General features: G+C 46.4%; 1 protein-coding gene across 2 annotated transcripts in view; it reads right to left on the bottom strand.

Annotated features, from left to right (window-relative positions):
• IARS1 (isoleucyl-tRNA synthetase 1) overlaps positions 1 to 20267 on the bottom strand; it is a 202719-nt gene that overhangs the window by 82873 nt on the left and 99579 nt on the right. For both annotated transcript variants that reach the window (XM_039481310.1, XM_039481309.1), the window contains exons 17-20: positions 9464 to 9537; positions 8477 to 8671; positions 3295 to 3381; positions 2228 to 2311 (exon numbers count right to left, since the gene is read on the bottom strand). In XM_039481310.1, coding sequence (XP_039337244.1) covers positions 2228 to 2311; positions 3295 to 3381; positions 8477 to 8671; positions 9464 to 9537 — 440 coding nt within the window. The remainder of the gene's footprint in view (positions 1 to 2227; positions 2312 to 3294; positions 3382 to 8476; positions 8672 to 9463; positions 9538 to 20267) is intronic.

Below are 20267 nucleotides of genomic sequence, written 5' to 3'. Positions count from 1 at the left end.
CTTTAACATTTAGGACTTGTCTACACAGTGCAACAATGCACACCAGAAAGGGTGTAAAATTGTAGAGGGCTTTGAAGTGTTGAACTCGAACAGGTTTGTGTTGACCCCACTGATGTGCTCTAAAAGGTTCCTATTGTGCATGAATGTAGTCCTGTTTGAAAACAATACAACATTAACACATATTTTAAGAGTGCATCAGTTGGGTCAACATGGCAGTTAGAGCTCAACACTTTAAGGTGCTCTACAACTGTACATTGCTGCATCGTGTAAACAAGCTCTTAGACACTGAATGGTTTCACATATGATTCAAAGAACACTGGAATTAAAGACTCTAAAAGTCAGAGACCAGTATGCTAACTCTCTGTGCTACCTAGCTATTCCTTCCATCTGGGAGTTCTCATCCTATTATACATTTAAGCAGCTTATGTGTGTAACTGCTGTGGATGCTGTATTTACTAACATACTGCAGTGCTGAGACTAATTTGAAGCTACCGTTCATAAAGATTCTCCTGAGGGGGAGGGGAGAACTTCCTTCACAGAAGCTAAAGTAACTCTGATTAGAAGCAGTGCCAAAACGACAAGAAAATCTAAAGTAGCTTATTCTATAAACAGTATACAAGAAGTGCTTCAGTGGATAAGCACAAACAACTGAATCACAGAGGTCTTTCCTTAAATGAACCTAGTCTGTACTGCTTTCTACTCTGTGTGTGGGTGTCTGTATAAATAAATATGACATTAGACAGGGTATGTCAGGCAGAAAAATGAATTAGCTTTTTATTAAACAAAAATGGGGAAATAATGGAATTGTACCTTTTAGCATTTTGGTTTTGGTTTTTTTAAGGTAGAAAAAAATTAGGGAAAAAACAACATTGAGTTTAAAAGCCTCGATAACAACTAGGAATCTCTGCAGTCATGCTGCTTCATCTACCAATTCCCTGCTTCTTCATATTCTGCTGACCATGGTTAGACTATTTTAAAAGAAAGAGTTTGATCTTGTTGATCAACTTAAGAACTCTATTCAAGCCTTCACAGTAAATCTAGTTCTTTTATGCCAATGTCTTCCTGAACTGACAACATATAAGGTATTTACCAAAAGGGGATTTCAATGTTTCTGAAGTGTGGGGGGGAGGGTGAAGGGGGGAGGAGGGGGAGTAGCTTAAATTTTAAAGTTGTATCAAAGTAGAGACCTCTGCTCCATTTTTCAAGGTAGTCAAACACGAGTCTAGTCTTCTTAAAATAAATGTTAATTTTAGAGCAAGTTTCAGTTATGGCAAATGGAAAGTTTTCAACAGACACACATACTTATTTGTACTGCCATAGTCTCAGCATGCAATCATGATGCCTGGTGACATATTATAAAAACTTGAATAACACAACATTCAAATGGCTCTTTACAACCATAAATAAGATATTAATTCAGATATTCAATGTACATATTCCACCTTTAGGTTATGAAGAGATTTTATTGCACCCAGCAAATTAAATGTCTCTTATACTTGAGCATTTGTGTTATTTTAATGAAACAACTTAAATTGCACAAAGACCTAGATGGTTTGATCAGTAAGGTGCTTTTTGTACATGAATATATTCTGATCTGCCCCTTCACTTTTGTCTCAATTTTAACTGAATATAGTGCTTATGAAAGATGCTGCATTAAACAGCAATATAGACTAAATCTTTTCTCCATAGGCAGGATATAGCACAGGTAGTGACTGCACAAGCAGTGACTGCACAAGCTTCCCTCCACCATGCAGCATGTGGGCAGATATGCCATTCTAGAGTAACTAGCTCTGAGGAAGAGTTGATCATCGTTTTCATGACCATTCAAATACTTGGCCCCTATGCTTATAAAGCCGGCAATGATACCAATTAGTGTCAGCTTAAATTGACATATTATATAATAGGAACTGGACAAAACTCATTTCCTAACCAAAAAGCCATCAAATAGCAATTAGCTTCAGTCATTATCAGCCTCGTTAGGATCGGAACCAATGTTTTAGAAGTTCAAGGCTCCATAACCCATTACCAATCCCTTGGGTCATCCCTTCCCACAACTATTTCCTTGCCACAGAGTTCTGAAATACTCTAAACTGAAGTTCCTTCCTATTGCTATCTGTCAAAACCCATTACACTCCTTCTGGTATACATGTGTGATATAACCATTCATAGGAATTTGAAGTATTAGGTATCTACATTAAAAAAAAAAGACAGAATTGCCAGTTCCTACCTTAGTGCATCAGCTCCATAACCATTTACAATGGTCACTGGATCAGGATAGTTCTTCTTGCGTTTGCTCATTTTTTGGCCATCACTTAAAAAAAAAAAATGCCAAGTGTGGGGAATGAGTTCTTAGGACTTTGACAACACAAGATTTGCTAACCGAGTAGCCCTTTACATCCAGCTTCCTTTCCAAATAATTGATTAAAACTCAAATCTCATTGTCACAATATGTTTACAGTTACCCAAGCCACTGTCATGCACTCAGCACACTATTTCAGCAAGATGGACAATTCCAGAGCACTGAGAAAACCTGGAAGCAATAGGCTCCTAAATTACAGACTCAATTAGAAGATTCCAACTTCCTCTGAAAAATTAAGGCACATAAGGATAGCTCAGTGGTTTGAGCATTGGCCTACTAAACCCAGGGTTGTGAGTTCAATCCTTGAGGGGGCGAATTAGGGATCTAGGGCAAAAATCAGTACTTGGTCCTGCTAGTGAAGGCAGGAGGCTGGACTCGATGACCTTTCACGGTCCATTCCAATTCTAGGAGATAGGTATTTCTCCTATTATTATAAGGTGCAAGAGGATAAAAACAAAATATTTGCTTTGCATCAGTATCATCATCCTGAAGATGTGGCAAGTTGTGACACTGAAAAATATATTTACTGTTATAAAAAACATATAAACCTCCAAATCAACATGTAGCTTTTAAATAACAGGGGATACCCTTCCTTCTGCACAATGGCATATCATTTCTTTCCTCAATTCTATCCAGATTTAATTAGCTTTGTGGCTGATAAGTAAGGGCAAATATTCCTGTGAAGAACTAGGCATAATTCCCGGATAGGAGACACAAATGTCCCTCTCTGATGGGCAGTTAAATTCATCTTCTGTAACGTTGCTACTTTGCGACAAGTTTCTCTCTCATTGGTAGCCAAAACTGACCTAACTATAACCACTATGTACTCCTAGGCTACCAAAATGTCTCACTTGTGATTTAGAGTAACATACCTGAACCTATTACAACTAGGTGACAATAAAAAGCTGTTCAGTAAAGAAAATAAATATACTAACCTAGCAAGAACCAGCCCATTTACAATTACATTCTTGAAAGGAGGCTTCCCAAAAAGAGCTGTGGATAGCACCAGGAGAGTATAAAACCTGAAAACAAAAAAGTGGTAAATTTGTTATCAGACAGTTCAAACCATATTCTAGGCACGTTATGCTAAAAAGCACCATGCTGTCAATTACAAATCAAATTTCAATTAAGCTGGATTTATTCACTCTAGCACATTAGAATTAACATCTGAGTGGACATATAACTGGAAAAGATCCATTAAAATAAGCTTATTGTACAGTTGTTTTCTTGCTGTGCAGTATATACACTATTATTTCTCCAAATATTACACATAAGTACTAGAATACTAATAAATGACAGTGAAACATGTTGAGAATAATTAGCAAGGTTGGGAGACAGGACGATAGAGAACTTCCCCTTTAATAGATTTTTAAAATCCACCAAAAAAAATATAAAGAAAAACAACAAGGAGTACCTGTGGCACCTTGGAGACTAACAAATTTTATTTGAGCATAAGCTTTCGTGGGCTAAAACCCACTTCACTGGATTCATGCAGTGGAAAATACAGTAGGAAGATATATATACACAGAGAACATGAAAAAATGGGTGTTGCCATACCAACTCTAACAAGACTAATCAATTAAGGTGGGCTATTATCAGCAGGAGGAAAAAAAAACTTTTGTAGTGATAATCAGGATGGCCCATTTCCAACAGTTGACAAGAAGGTGTGAGTAACGGGGCGGGGGGGGAGGGGAATTAGTATGGGGAAATCGTTTTTACTTTGTGTAATGACCCATCCACTTCCAGTCTTTACTCAAGCCTAATTTAACGGTGTCCGGTTTGCAAATTAATTCCAATTCTGCAGTTTCTCGTTGGAGTCTGTTTTTGAAGGTTTTTTTGTTGGAGAATTGCAACTTTTAGGTCTGTAATCGAGTGACCAGGAGGTTGAAGTGTTCTCCAACTGGTTTTTGAATGTTATAATTGAATGTTATAAATCTGTATCCATTTATTTGTTTGTGTAGAGACTGTCTGGTTTGGCCAATGTACATGGCAGAGGGGCATTGCTGGCAAATGATGGCATATATCACATTGGTAGATGTGCAGGTGAACAAGCCTCTGATGGTGCAGCTGATGTGATTAGGTCCTATGATGGTATCCCTTGAATAGATATGTGGACAGAGTTGGCAATGGGCTTTGTTACAAGGATAGGTTCCTGGGTTAGTGTTTTTGTTGTGTGGTCTGTGATTGCTGCTGAGTATTTGCTTCAGGTTTGGGGGCTGCCTGTAAGCGAGGACTGGCCTGTTTCCCAAGATCTGTGAGAGTGATGGATCGTCCTTCAGGAGAGGTTGTAGATCCTTGATGCGCTGGAGAGGTTTTAGTTGGGGGCTGAAGGTGACGGCTAGTGGTTTCTGTCACTTTCTTTGTTGGGCCTGTCCTGGAGTAGGTGACTTCTGGGTATTCTTCTGGCTCTGTCAATCTGTTTCTTCACTTCAGCGGGTGGGTATTGTAGTTTTAAGAATGATTGATAGAGATCTTGCAGGTGTTTGTCTCTGTCTGAGGGGTTGGAGCAAATGTATTGTAGAGCTTGGCTGTAGACAATGGATCGTGTGATGTCGTCTGGATGAAAGCTGGAGGCATGTAGGTAAGTAGAGCGGTCAGAAGGTTTCTGGTATAGGGTGGTGTTTATGTGACCATCGCTTATTAGACCATCACTTGTAGTGTCCAAAGTGAATCTCTTGTGTGGACTAGTCCAGGCTGAGGTTGATGGTCGGATGGAAATTGTTGAAGTCATGGTGGAATTCCCCAAGGGCTTCTTTTCTATGGGTCCAGATGATGATGTCATCAACGTAGCACAAGTAAAGTAGGGGCGTTAGGGGACGAGAGCTGAGGAAGTGTTGTTCTAAGTCAGCCATAAAAATGTTGGCATGCTGTGGGGCCATGCAGGTACCCATAGCAGTGCCGCTGACTTGAAGGTATATGTTGTCCCCAAATGTGCAATAGTTGTGGGTGGGGACAAAGGAAAAGGACACTAAACTATCTAAACTACTACATGCCACAAGGGGCCACAACAGTGGTTCCCTTAACTCACCCAACAATATTGTTCATCTATCCAGCTATACTCTTAGCCTGGAAGAAGAGTCTGTCCTATCTCGGGGCCTCTCCTTCTGCCCCTGCACTCCCAAGAACATTATACAGTTTTGCAGTGACTTGGAATCCTACTTTTGACATCTCCGACTCAAGGAATATTTCCAACACACCTCTGAACAGCACACTAATCCACAAATAGGATTCGTGTCAGAGGCATGGGCTTGTGCAACTCTTTTTATTTTTAAATAAGTTGAAAGTGTGGCACAGCCTTGTTAGCTAAGGGAGAATATCAAATAATCAGCAATCTATAGAGCTAAAGCTAACACAACCTTTAAATGAAAGATGATTTTATGAAAATTGACTCAGACCAAGCCACAGAAGGTTATGCTTCAAAACTGTTTATTAGCATAAGATTTAGAGAAGAAATTCTCTGCTGAAAGAAAGGTTCATTTGTATCCTCTGAAGTGGCTAGATCTCAAAAAGCTGCATAGAATAGAAAACACATCTGTGGCACTTGAGTATCCAAGACTTGGTAAATGTTGCTTGGGTGCATTATTACATTTATAAAGCAGCTTAGATTGAAAGCTGTGATTCTTATTCCCTAGAGAGGCTTTCAACTCACATTATCATCTCAGGGTGCACACCCCTCTGGGCTGTAAAACCTCTTAACCAAGTAAATTACAATGTAACTTACAAACCTTTATCAAACATTCACACATACACAAAAAGTAGAATAAAAATCTTTGCCATTTTAAGCTACTTTCCCATTCTTTATTCCTTGTCCATAATTCTCTACCCTCCCCATTACATCCCACTCCCACTCTTTTTTCCTCCCTCATCTTCAGTCTTCAAAAGAAAAAAAACCTCAATCCTGAGCTTTTGCCCATATGACCAAGGAAAATCAAAACTAAAGAGACTGCATACTAGCTGATTCTTCCCTCAGCTAGTATGAATACCCAACTGACAAAACAGTCATGGGTTATGGCATGTAAATATACATGCAAAACAAACAACAAACTGATCCCAACAGCAGCACTTATCATGGAATGATGACAACACTGTGGGCATGTCTACACTTACCTCCAGAGTGATCGATCCGGGGAGGGGGGAATTTATCACATCTAGTGAAGACACGATAAATCGACTGCTGAGCGCTCTCCCATCGACTCCGGTACTCCAGTAGAGTGAGAAACATAGGCAGAGTCGACAGGGGAGTGTCAGCAGACGACCTACCATGGTGTACGTAGTTGAAGTTGCATAACTTAGATCAATCCCCCCCACCCCACTGTAGACCAGGCCTGTAAGGCATTTCTATTTTAAAAGCAAAAACGGACTTTGACTAGAAGGGGCTTCAGTGTTTTTGTTGTTGCTTTTTAATAGGAGACTGGTATATGAGGGTTACACACTCTGAGGTGGCACATGCAGATATTTTTAGTGACTTAAGAAAATTCTCCAGGGACATTAAGTTAGATAGTTCAGTTTCTTAAAAAGATGAACAGAAAAATACCCACAATAGTGTATCTGGAATTAACTGAAACATGCCTGGTGTGTAATGTTGGGAATATTGCGCTAATACTAATTACTTGCAGTAGTAAATGTTATGATTTTAATGACAACCACTGTAGTCATTTCAACATATCATCTACATATTCCTATTCATGATCATTCTGTGGTTTGATTTGCTTTATAGTCTGTACTTGGTGGGTTTAAGATTTACATTTATAAGATGCTTTTGATATGCACATCTATAAACCAATTAAAAACATGGCTGTCTATTGGCTGTTATGAACGGCAACGATGGTAAAACGTTCATGTACAAGTTGGGTGGAAGTGGGGTAAAGTCCCACAGAGTTCAAAGCGTACAGTTCTACTCTGCAAAGGAACCAAAATTCTGTGAAGGTTCTGGTTTCTCAGTGATTTTGTGTTAAGTATACTCAATTGGCAAATAAAATATGTTGGTTTTTGTTTGCTTGTTTTAATTGCCAGCCTTCAAAGCACAACCTGGACTTTGGGAATCAAGTTTGGTTCTTTCCATCTCACACATCACCACCAGAAATAAAGTATTGCAAGATTAAATTAGGCCTTCATTTATATCTATGCAACTTTTCTGTATTCATATCATGCCCTCAATTATACCTGTTCCACTGCCTTTCGGAAACTAAACCTAAATCATTTTCTCTAATCTCAGAGATTTGCAAAAATACAAATGACTGGAATTGAATAAAAAAGTCTATTATATACAAAATCCCGAATTTAGCTCACTTAGCCCTGACTGACTTAGAAACGTAACAGCTCTGTTTACTGTGCAAGTATCACTTCAATATAGTGAACTACACTAATTTGGGACAATGGAAAGAAAGTCTAGTTAAGAAAGGTTTGTTAAACTAAGCATAGTCAACCTCAAAACTAAGACTTCAAGGACACATAATTATAACAGACATTCCTTAACGGGCCAAAAAGACAAAAAACTAAATATTATACATAAGGAATTACCAGGGACAAACCTGAGATTAGAGAAAGATTTCGCTTTACATCAGGAAAGGTTTGTTTGGCCAAGGAAATATAGTTAATGGAGCAGTTCACAACATTGTGGAAGGAAATTTAAGTCTAGAAGTTTATATTTTTTAAAAGGTGCATCTTCTACTAGTCGCACAAGGATTGACTTAGTTACACTTTTGGCCCTTTCCCAAACTAACACAGAAAAGTTAAATCACATCTAGTGCATGGGGTCTACTGGCTTACTCATCAGGTATGAAATACCTACCATCACCAGAACAGTTTTTGTCTCAGCTCAGTAAACTCGGTCTTTCCTCTTTTTATGGTAAATGAACTGAATTCTGCGCAGTTTACTTTGTGACAAATTTCTCAATGAGAATATCCAATGACAAGTCTCAGAAAGAATAAGAGATTGCCCTGGTATTTGCTGACTACTTCCCTCCCACCACAGATGTAGCTGCATTTTAATGAAAGCTGTATGATTATAGTTTGCACATCACATAGGGATGGTTCATATGTTGTTAAGTGCACACACACACTCTCTCTCTCTCTCTCTCTCTCTCTCTCTCTAAAATCTGGAACAGAGTATATTACCATCCTCTGGTTTGGTCAATGCCTTCAGCAATGAAGTCAGCAGGAAAAGCATCTTCAAATTCTTTTCTGTTCTCAAATGGATAATGGACTTGTGCGTAAGGCATGCTCCCACTCTCAAACCAACAATCGAAGACTTCAGAAACACGGTGCAACATTCCTTTTCCACAGCGTGAAGGGATGGTTAGATGATCAATGCTGTAAGAGAAAAAGATGGACAAAGACTAATCAAAATACTAAGAACTTTGGTATAATAGAATATAATAGAACTTAATCCATATTATGCTTATGCATTAGATAGGGAACAAAAAAAAACCCAGTTTCACTGTGATTTCCAACAGGCCAAGATTTCATATAAAACTTGTTTAAAATGGCTTTGTAAATTTTAGTATCAATCTCAAACTGAAGTTCGATAAGAACATAACAATGACCATACTAGGCCAAACCTATGGTCCATCTATCCCAATATCCTGTCTTCTGACAACAGCCGATGCCAGATGCTTCAGAGGGAATAAACAGAACAGGACAATTTATCGAGTTATCCATCCCGTAATCCAGTCCCAGATTCCAGCAGTCAGAGGTTTAGGGACAGCCAGATCATGGGGTTGCATCCCTGACCATCTTGGCTAATAACCACTGATAGAGCTAAGCTCCATTAATTTATCTAATACTTTTTTGAACCCAGTTATTCTTTTGGCCTTCATCACATCCCCTGGCTACAAGTTCCAACAGTTGACTGTGCGCTAATGTGAAGAAGCACTTCCTTATGTTTGTTTTAAACCTGCTGCCTATTAATTTCCAAGAAAGAAACATTTGTATACTTAATACAGTATACATAAAGCCATTCTAGTTTCCTCCATATGCTCCTAAAACCTAAATGGTTATTCAGGGTTAAGACAATAATAACTAACATTTCTGTGTGCTACTGCCTAACAGTTGCTAATTAACTATAGGAGCAGTTCATGCTAGTACATGTTCTCAGTGACTGACCTTTCTCTGTGGAGATCAGTGACTTTAACTCCTGACAGCTCTTCCAGTTCTGCCACTGACCCAATGCAAACCACCTGTTAAAAGATAGTAAAATACTTTAGAACCAATTCAATGGATATTTTAAGAGATATTCCATAATACTGTGCTATTATGTATCACTTTGAAGTACAACACAGAGCTACAAACTATAAGTTACATTTACCCTTTTACACAGAAACCCTGCAACATTTTATAGTTATGTTTTCACTTTGTGTAAGGGAAAAAATTATTTAAATCCAAACTCCAATATTTACATAAAACACCCAATACTTAGCACTTCAACAGCACCTTCCATCCAAAGATCTTGAATCTCTTTACAAAGCTGATGATTTCATTTTATATTTAGAAAAAGAGGCCAAAGAGGTTAAATAATTTGCCTAATCACAGAGTTGAACAGTGGTAAAATTTGGCACAGAACCCAGATATGCTGATGCTTAGTCTCCTGCTCTGACCACCAGAAAATTCTGCTTTCCAAGGGAGTCAAAATAGTCTTTATCTACAAACATGAAAAGACGGTTACTCACCGTTGTAACTGTTGTTCTTCGAGATGTGTTGCTCATATCCATTCCAGTTAGGTGTGCGCGCGCCGCGTGCACGCTCGTCGGAAGATTTTTACCCTAGCAACACTCGGTGGGTCAGCTGGGCGCCCCCTGGAGTGGCGCCGCTATAGCGCCAGATATATACCCCTGCCGACCCGTCCGCTTCTCAGTTCCTTCTTGCCGGCTACTCCGACAGTGGGGAAGGAGGGCAGGTCTGGAATGGATATGAGCAACGCATCTCGAAGAACAGTTACAACGGTGAGTAACCGTCTTTTCTTCGAGTGATTGCTCATATGCATTCCAGTTAGGTGATTCCCAAGCCTTACCTAGGCGGTGGGGTCGGAGTGAGACGTGGCAGAATGTAAGACTGCTGTGGCAAAGGCTGCATCATCTCTGGATTGTTGCACCAATGCGTAGTGGAAAGCAAAGGTGTGAACGGAAGACCAGGTAGCCGCCCGACAGATTTCCTGGATGGGGACATGGGCCAGGAAGGCGGCAGAAGAGGCCTGTGCCCTCGTAGAGTGAGCAGTGAGATGGCTAGGCTGAACCTGAGCAAGCTCGTAGCATGTCTTGATACATGATGTCACCCAAGACAAGATCCACTGAGAAGAGACTGGCATGCCCTTCATGTGGTCTGCTACTGCCACAAAGAGCTGGGGCGAACGCCGGAAGGGTTTCATTCACTCTATATAAAAAGCTAGAGCCCTACGAACGTCTAGGGTATGAAGCTGTTGTTCCTGGCGCGATGCATGCGGTTTCGGGAAACACACAGGGAGGAAGATGTCCTGGTTTACATGAAAGGCAGACACCACCTTGGGGAGGAAGGAGGGGTGTGGCCGAAGGTGCACCTTGTCTTTGTGGAAGGCTGTATACGGTGGGTCAGCCGCCAGGGCACGAAGTTCAGAGACTCATCTCGCCGAAGTGATAGCGACGAGCAAGGCCGTTTTCCAGGACAAATATAAAAGGGAACACATGGCCATAGGCTTGAAAGGGGCCCCCATGAGTTTGGCTAAGACCAGGTTTAAATCCCAGGTAGGGGCCGGGCGCCGGACCTGTGGGTACAATCGTTCTAGCCCCTTAAGGAAGCGGGAAACCATCTGATTAGAAAAAACAGAACGCCCACCCTCGCTGGGCCGGAAGGCTGAAATGGCTGCCAGGTGCACCTTTAAGGAGGAGATCGCGAGGCCCTGCTCCTTGAGGGACCAGAGGTAGTCCAATATCTTTGGAATAGACACCAGGTGAGGATCGAGGTCGCTCTGATCGCACCAGTGGGCGAAACGCTTCCACTTGGCGAGGTAAGTCGACCTAGTGGAAGGCTTCCTGCTCCCGAGAAGCACCTGCTGTACTGCAGCAGAACAGTTCCGCTCCGCATGGGTCAGCCACGCAGGAGCCAAGCTGTGAGGCGAAGGGACTGCAGGTCCGGGTGGTGAAGCCTGCTGAAGTCCAGCGTTATGAGATCCGGCCATGTCGGTAGGGGAATGGGATCCGCCACTGATAGGTCGAACAGCAGGGTGTACCAGTGCTGTCTCGGCCATGCCGGAGCAATGAGAATAAGGTGGGCCCTGTCCCTCCGGAGCTTGAGCAGCACTCTGTGAATGAGGGGGAAACGGAGGGAAGGCATACAGCAGGTGACCCGTCCACGGGAGGAGAAATGCGTCTGAAAGGGAGCCCGGGGAGCGTACCTGGTAGGAGCAGAACCGGTGGCATTTCCTGTTCTCCTTGGAAACAAAGAAGTCTATTTGGGGAAAGCCCCACCTCTGGAAAACTGTGTGAATGACGTCGGGACAGATTGACCACTCGTGAGACAGGAATGACCTGCTGAGACGGTCCGCCGGCGTGTTCTGTACTCCCGGGAGAAAAGACGCTACTAAATGTATAGAGTGGGCTATGCAGAAGTCCCACAGTTGTATGGCTTCCTGGCAAAGCAGGGAGGAACGCACCCCGCCCTGCCTGTTTATGTAGAACATTGTTGTCGTGTTGTCTGTGAAGACGGACACGCAGCGTCCTTGTAGATGGACTCGAAAATTCTGGCACGCCAGGCGAACCGCCCTCAGCTCCCTGATGTTGATATGCAGGGCCAGCTCGTGGGGTGACCAGCGGCCCTGAGTGTGTAGGCTGCCGAGGTGTGCACCCCACCCCAAGGCCGAGGCATCCGTGGTCAGCGCAATGGAGGGTTGGGGAGGGTTGAAAGGGACCCCGGCGCACACTACCGCTGGGTCCAGCCACCAGATGAGGGATTCGAGGACCGACCCCGGGATCGTGACCACCATGTCATGTCTATAGTGTCCCTGTGCGGGCGGTATATGGACGCGAGCCATGTTTGGAAACCTCGAAGCCTGAGCTTCGCATACAGGGTCACGAAAGTGCATGAGGCCATGTGGCCTAGTAGGCTGAGGCAGGTGCGCACCGACGTAGTCGGGAAGGACTGGAAGCTTCGAATAATGGAAGCCATGGTGTGGAACCGAGGCAGAGAGAGGCAGGCTCTGGCAAGATTGGAGTCTAGGACCGCGCCGATGAATTCTATCCTCTGCGTTGGAGTCAAGGTAGACTTCTCGGTATTGACCATAAGGCCTAGCCTGCGAAAGAGGTCTGTGACCACGGTCATGTGTTGAGACACCCGCTGTTGGGACGTCCCACAAACCAGCCAATCGTCAAGATACGGGTAAATGTGTATCCGACAACGGCGGAGGGCTGCAGCGACCACCGCCATGCACTTGGTGAAGACCCTCGGTGCCGTAGAGAGGCCGAAGGGGAGCACCGTGAACTGGTAGTGCTGGTGATTGACTACAAAACGAAGGTAGCATTGATGAGGCGGGTAAATGGCGATATGGAAGTACGCGTCCTTCATATCGAGGGCGGCATACCAGTCTCCCGGATCCAATGTAGGAATAATGGTCCCCAGGGATACCATGCGGAACTTGAGCTTCACCATGAACCTCTTGAGCTCTCGGAGGTCTAGGATCAGTCACAGACCTCCCTTCGCCTTGGCGATTAGGAAATAACGGGAGTAAAAAACCCCTGCCCCTCATGCCTTCTGGCACCTCCTCTAAGGCACCCAAGCTCAACAGAGTCTTGATCTCTTGCAAGAGGAATTGCTCGTGAGAGGGGTCCCTGAAGAGGGACGGGTAGGGTTGGTGGGAGGGAGGGGGCGAAACAAATTGGAGGTGGTAACCTGTTTCCACCCTGCGAAGTACCCAGCTATCGGATGTTATCTGGGACCAAGCCGGGAGGAAATGGGAGAGACGGTTTGAAAAAAATGGGGAAGGATCCAGTAGCGAAACTGATGGGCCGCCCTCGGGCGTCCCATCAAATGTTCTGCTTCGACCCCGAAGCAGGTTTCGGGGGTGGCTGGGGTTGGCTCCCCTGGTTGCCCGACTGTCTCCGCCGATTCACCCTTCCACGACGCCTGTTGTCTGGTCGCGGCCTGGGCTGATTTTATGGGCGGTACGGCTGCGGCCGGTAAGGCCTACGCTGGGTCACCGGGGTGTGCATACCCAAGGAGCGCATCGTAATGCGGCTGTCCTTGAGACTCTGCAGCCTTGGGTCAGTTTTCTCCGAAAAGAGACCTTGACCATCGAAAGGCAGATCCTGAATTGTTTGTTGTAACTCAGGTGGGAGAGTCGAAGCTTGAAGCCACGATATGTGCCTCATCGTTATACCAGAGGCCAAGGTTCTGGCCACCGAGTCTGCCGAGTCCAAGGAGGCCTGGAGGGTCAATCTGGACACTTTCTTATCCTCCTCCAAGAGGGCCGTGAACTCTGGACGGGAGTCTTGTGGCAGAAGCTCGGTGAACTTGGCTATGGACACCAATGTATTAAAGGTGTATCTGCTCAAAAGGGCCTGCTGGTTGGCCACTCTCAACTGAAGACTGCCAGCCGAATAGACCTTGCGGCCTAACAGGTCCATGCGCCTCGCCTCCTTTGACTTAGGCGCCGGCGCCTGCTGGCCATGCCGTTCACACTCGTTGACTGACTGAACTACCAGTGAGCAGGGAGCAGGGTGAGTGTACAGATACTCATAGCCCTTTGACGGGACCATGTACTTTCTTTCCACTCCCCGAGCAGTTGGTGGGATGGAGGCCGGTGACTGCCATATGGTATCTGCATTGCTCTGAATAGTGCAGATAAATGGCAGGGTCACACGAAGGGGCGCATCCGCCGTTAATATGTCCACCACCGGGTCCTCAACTTCCGCTACCTCCTCAACCGTCAGGTTCATATTCTGGGCTACCCTCCTCAATAAGTCCTGATGTGCCCGAAGGTCAATAGGAGGGGGGCCCGAGGAGGATGTTCCTGCAACTGCCTCATCAAGGGAGGAGGAGGAGGACAGGCCCGGCACCAGAGGGTCCTGTGGAGGGTCAGTGAGCGGCTGAGGAGCCTCTGCAGCAAGAGGAGGCTCAGGGTCTTCAGATGCCAGTGGCGCCTCTTCCACCTCAGTGGGAGGAGGCCTGCTGACCGTGGCTTCTGGAGCTCGATGGTCGGAGGGCCTCGAGTGCTGAGTCACAAATGGGGCACCTTGTGCCTCGTGGTACGCCCACGGGGTCCAGAAAGCCCATTGAGGGGGGGCTTGGTCCTGGCCTTGAAGCTCGGTCTGCTGGTAAGCAGCGCTGTCGGCGTGCGAGGAGACAGATGGCTGTCTCGAAGGCCATGGTGGTGCTGAAAGACTATGCCACGGTGTCGCCGATCCAGCCGTTCTGTCCCGGGACGGTACCGGAGAACGGTGCCGGTCTTGTCGGTGCCGGGAGTGAGATTGGGACCATCTACCGTGCCGGTGCCGGGAGGTCGACCGGGATCTCGAGTCACGCTGGTGAGACCGGCTGCGGGACGAGAGGTACCGAGATCCGGACCGGTGCCGATATCGTCTGTTGGGCGACCGGGATCAGGAGCGTCTCCACGAGTACGACCGGTACCGCGATGGAGAGTGGTACCGGGACTGCGAGCGGTGCCGGGATCAAGATCGACGTGAGCGGGAACGTCTCCAAGACCGGGATCTGGAGTGACATTTCTCCTGCTGGTCAGGGGAAGGGGGCCTCATTATGGCCGGCTTGCCCACTGACTTGATAACCTGCACCAGCGGTGCTGGGAGTTGAGGCTGCATTGGCTCCGTCAACGCAATCAGCTCTCTTGCCGTCGAAAAGGTCTCAGACGTCGACGGGAGAGCGAGCTCGACCGCAGTGTGCACCGGGGAGCAGAGTGGAACCGGACTCGACGGCCCTTGTGGTGCTGGAGTCAACGGTGCCGCACTAGGAGCTTGCGCTTGCGGTGCCGGAATTGGTGGTGCCGGCGTAGGTGCCGGAGTTCGGCCTGCAGGCCTGGACATAGTGTCCTTTTTGGACGATGTCGGTGCCGCCTTGCGTTTCCCCGAAGGGGAAAGGGAACGGTGCCAGGGAGCCGGTGCCGGCTGCTGTCTGTGCCGGGCGTCGGTACCGGATTGAGCTGGTGCCGAAGGCGTGCTCCTCACCAAAGCGGACTGCAGGGCGGTCGGTGCCGGCGCCGCAGGGCTAAGTGCCAACTCCATTAGGAGCTGCTTTAAGCGAAAGTCCCGCTCCTTTTTTGTTCGAGGCTTGAAAGACTTGCAAATGCGGAACTTATCGGGAAGATGAGACTCCTAAGCACTTCAGGCAAGATTCATGAGGATTTCCAACCGGCATCGGCTTCTGGCAGGCCGAGCACGGCTTAAACCCCGGTGCCTTGGGCATGAGCCCGCACCGGGTTGGGGAAAAAAGGGGCTAGCCCCCCAATTCCCCAGTAAACTATACACTAACTACAACTAAACTAGTTACTAACTCTAACTATAGTGAAATTGAACTATATACAACAACAAGTAAAAAACACGAGCGAGAAGCTAGGGTTGTGGAGGACAGCGATGCCGCGCTCCACTGTTCCAACGACCGTCACGGGCAGTAAGAAGGAACTGAGAAGCGGACGGGTCGGCAGGGGTATATATCTGGCGCTATAGCGGCGCCACTCCAGGGGGCTCCCAGCCGACCCACCGAGTGTTACTAGGGTAAAAATCTTCCGACGAGCGTTCACGCGGCGCGCGCACACCTAACTGGAATGCATATGAGCAATCACTCGAAGAAGAACTGCTGCATGATGTCATTAACCATTTAAACTAGAACCATTAGCAAAATGGTTAGACGGGAACTGGCTAAGATCCAGAAGTGACATTCATGTTCTAAATCAGTATTTCCCAAACTTTTTAAGGTGGTGACACCTTCTAAGTCAAACTTTCCACAACACCCAATATTTACTATATAAAAGTAGAGTTAAAAACGTATAAGTGATCACCTTTAGCCCAGTGGTTCACTCATCTGGGATGTGGGTTCAATTCCCCCCTCTGCCTGATGTGGAGCAGAAATTTGAATTTGTATTTCCTACCTTGCAGGAAAATGCACTAATGACTGGGGTATGGGATATTCTGGAACAGTCTCTCCTACTGAAGCTGTTCCACTGTGTATAAATGCTTAAATAGTCACTGGAGCAGGAACCTGAACTTGGGTCTCCAACATTCTAAGTGAGTGCCCTAACTACCAGGCTATAGGGTCATTCTCTGTCCCTGCCTGAGAGTTGACAACATCCTTTTCACATGTCTAATAAAAATGGGATTTAGCACTTCAGATTAGCAACAATTAGCATTTTATCAGACTTTTAAATATTGTGTCTAGATAAAATGCTCCCTATTTATTAGTGCTTTTAGAGGTTGGTATTTCAATATACAAGTAGTGTTTTGACTCCATATAGAAAAGCAGTAAAGGGGCTTTTTAACATACCTATCCATGGACTGGAACTGCCTCAATCCTTCTACTAATGTTTGCTTCAGTAGAAGTTGGACACTCCACATCACATTTGTTCAAGGTATAGCAGATGAAAAGGAAGTGACTCAAAAAGTGTCTTGACCAGCTTTGAGGTAACCAAGAAAGAGGCAATTGCCCCCCACCCAAAATGACTTCTGACTGTCAAGGCAGGCAGATTTTCAGAGGCTTTCACGCCTCCTTTAATACATGGCCTCATCTATCTTAAACTTGCTCTGAGTTACCAACCATTGACAGCTCCTGGGATGGAAACAATTCATGCTCATAAAAAAGTCTGACTATACTAAATTGCTAGGACTACCATGAGGGAATAATTTACCATCTGGCTCAATTGGGATTTTTGGGTCCTGGAAAGAGTTAAGTGAGACATAGCTTATTTAAAGTGAAAATCAGAGTAACCTATCAAGGAGGAAAAATTTATGTTCTTAAAACATCCTGCACCCAGAAGAAAACTCACATCTGCACAACCAAACCTCCAGGAGAACCTTCCATGGAATTGCTGCAGCTAGAACAGATTCACAGAGTAGACAAAGGCGGGGAACCCAGATTGGCAATTACATTTAATGGTGGGCCAGTTTCCCTTGTCCTTGTGTTATGAGAAGAGAGAACAGAAGATTCCCACCTGCATATCAGTACCAAGCAAACCACCTAGGAGTTTTAAAAGAAACGTACAGGGAATGATTTATATGAAGAACGCTTGACAAGATGAGATATAGGTGGCAGCCTAGCAGCAACTGGACAAGCGGAAACAAAACAGACTGGGCACGGGACATAGAAAAGATTTCTTCACAGACTAAAAACAGCATAGCCCGGGATTTCCTGTGGTTAGTGCTGTTATACAAGACTACTGGCAATAAAACTAGTTGGTCAAATGCCTCAGTTGAGTGACAGGAGCTCCAAGCCACACTAAAGCATCTGAACCACATCTTCACTAAATATTCAGCAACTTCAATTAAACTGCATGCCAGTTCTCTAGAACTTAAATATTTTATCATCTTCCTGCTTTATAAACCTGGTCATGCTGTGTTAAAAGATTTTATATCTAGTTGAAATGGGATTTTCTGCTTAGTCCTTTCTTCAGAAACTTGTAGGTTTAAGCTCTCAAATCAATGATTTTCACAGAGTAATAAAAAGCACAAGTTTCAAAGCTCACCTTCCACTATGTGTTTCTACTACCTTATAATTATGCCAAAAATTAGTGCAGCTAAAATAAAACTGTGGGAGACTAGATATTGATTTGTACTACATTTCACTTACTAGCAATTAGTAACCTTTCTATATATTAAATAATAAATCCACAATTGTTTTCTGATTTTAACATGCAAAATATAATTGCATGCATGGAGTGTTCCTTTTTGAAGGGCACATTGTTGAGGTTCAGTAGTCTGGTATGGCTACTGGACCACAGTAAAATTAAAAAGTCCTGAGTGTTCCAATGTTAACCTCGATTTTATATTATATTAATGGTGAGCCAGTTTCCCTTGTCCTTGTGTTATGAGAAGAGAACAGAAGATTCCCACCTGCATATCTTTTATATTAATTTTTAAACATCCCCTTTCATATAAAATATGAGTGAACATAGACACACTCCGTTTGAATTTTACTGTGGCCCAGTGGCCATACCAGATTACCAAACCTCAATATTTGCTTTCTAGCCTGTGGGTACATTCCGCCCCAGGAGAAATGCAAGATGTCTGTATGCATTAGACCATTTCTTCCCCAATGTCTGATCCCTGGAGGCTATTTACACTAAACTGCATGGACATGAAGTTCAATCTTCCAAATTAGAAAAGGAATTGTAAAGATTTCATCAGTAAAAGAGGGACAGAGAGTGTAAGGAGCATTAGCAGAAGCAAATATGGATAGTATAGTCTTTTGTCCAGTCTTTTTCAGCTGCAGGACCAAACCTGAAATATTTTAGCATAATACAGTACTGAACCTTTACTAGTACTAATACTAAAACCCTTACTAGTCAGTATAGAGTATTTTCATTTTGACTTGGCCATTCTGTACCCATTAGGTACAAAACTGTCAGTCATGGAAGTGGATTTTAATCCACAGGTGGGCCACTCAGAGAGTTACAGCAATTGCTTCCAAGGAAGAGTAATATAAGAAAATGTTTGTTTTATTTTTAGCCATCTTAATGCAGTATAGCATCTGCTGCAGGGAGACATCGTTAGCATAAAGGAACCAATCAACTCTCCATGGACCACCAACAAATAGTCCAGGGATCACAGTTTGAGAATCTGTGTCCTAGTTTTTCCAAGGGTCATGAAGGACATAATACTGCAAGGGAAGGATAATATACAGCTGTTAGATGCAGGTCAGGATTCACTTAGCCTAAGAGTTTCCACCACCTCCCTCCTGTATAAAACCTCTCTTCATTTGATGAGACCTCCCTCTTCAGTGGCCTTAGGAATATCATGTCAAAATCAGCAAAACACCATAATAGGAGCCTAAGCATCTCAAAGGCCCTCCGGCCCAGCCGGCTCGGCCCGCCGGGGGGGAGAGAGGGGGCCAGGGGGGGGGCCCAGGCCCAGGGGCCCGCCCCCCAGAGGCGGCCCCGCCGGGCCCCCGCCTCCCCCTCCCCGAGCCTCCCGGAGCTCGGCGCCCGAGTCCGCGCGCCTGAGCCGCCCCGATCGGCGAGTGCGGGAGGGGGGGGGGGGGCTGAGCTGGGGCGGGGCTGCTGTGGGGGCTGGCGAGCGCCAGCCGCGCCCCACCGCCGGCTCTGGGCGCGACAGCTCTCAGGCGCCGAGCCGGGAGGCGCGGGGGTAAAAGGGGGCGCGGGGGGGGGGGGGGCCGGGGGGGGGGGGGCCGGGGGGGGGGGGGGGGGGGGGGGGGGGGGGGGGGCCGGGGGCCGGGGGGGGGGGGGGGGGGGGGGGGGGGGGCCGGGGGGGCCGGGGGGGGGGGGGGGGGGCCCGCGGCGCCGCCGCGCCGAGCCCGCCGCGGGGGCGGGGGCCGGCCGCCGCGCGGCCCAGCACCGGGCCCCCCGTGCCCCCGCCGCAAACGCCGCGGCGCGCGCGGGGGTCCCGGGCGGGTCGGGCCGGGCCCGCCCCCGCCCCCGGGCCCCGCCCCCCTGGGCGGCCTGGCCTCCCGGCCCCCCTTCCTGTCCCCTGCCCGCCCCGCCTCCCCCCCCCCTCCCCCCCCCCTTTTTTCCCCCGTGCCCCTCGCTGCGCCCGCTCCCAAATGTCCCAATGGGGCCCTCCCCTGGCCCCACACCCCACCCCCCCCCCACCCCCCCCCCCCCCCCCCGCCCCCCCCCGAGCCCCTCGCCGCCCCGGGAGCCCCCTCAGGAGGGAGCCTCTCCTGCTCTGCTCTGCACCTGCTCACACTGCTGCTGCACCTGCCCCCTTCACTAGGCCCCAGGGCAGGGGCCAGGGCAGGCCCTTCTGCCTGCCTGCCCTGAGCCAGA

Source organism: Mauremys reevesii, linkage group 7 (assembly GCF_016161935.1).
Source record: "Mauremys reevesii isolate NIE-2019 linkage group 7, ASM1616193v1, whole genome shotgun sequence".
In the NCBI taxonomy this organism is placed as follows: Eukaryota; Metazoa; Chordata; order Testudines; family Geoemydidae; genus Mauremys; species Mauremys reevesii.
Note: the sequence above shows the minus strand (reverse complement) of the source record. Positions and strands in the feature narration are given on the sequence as shown.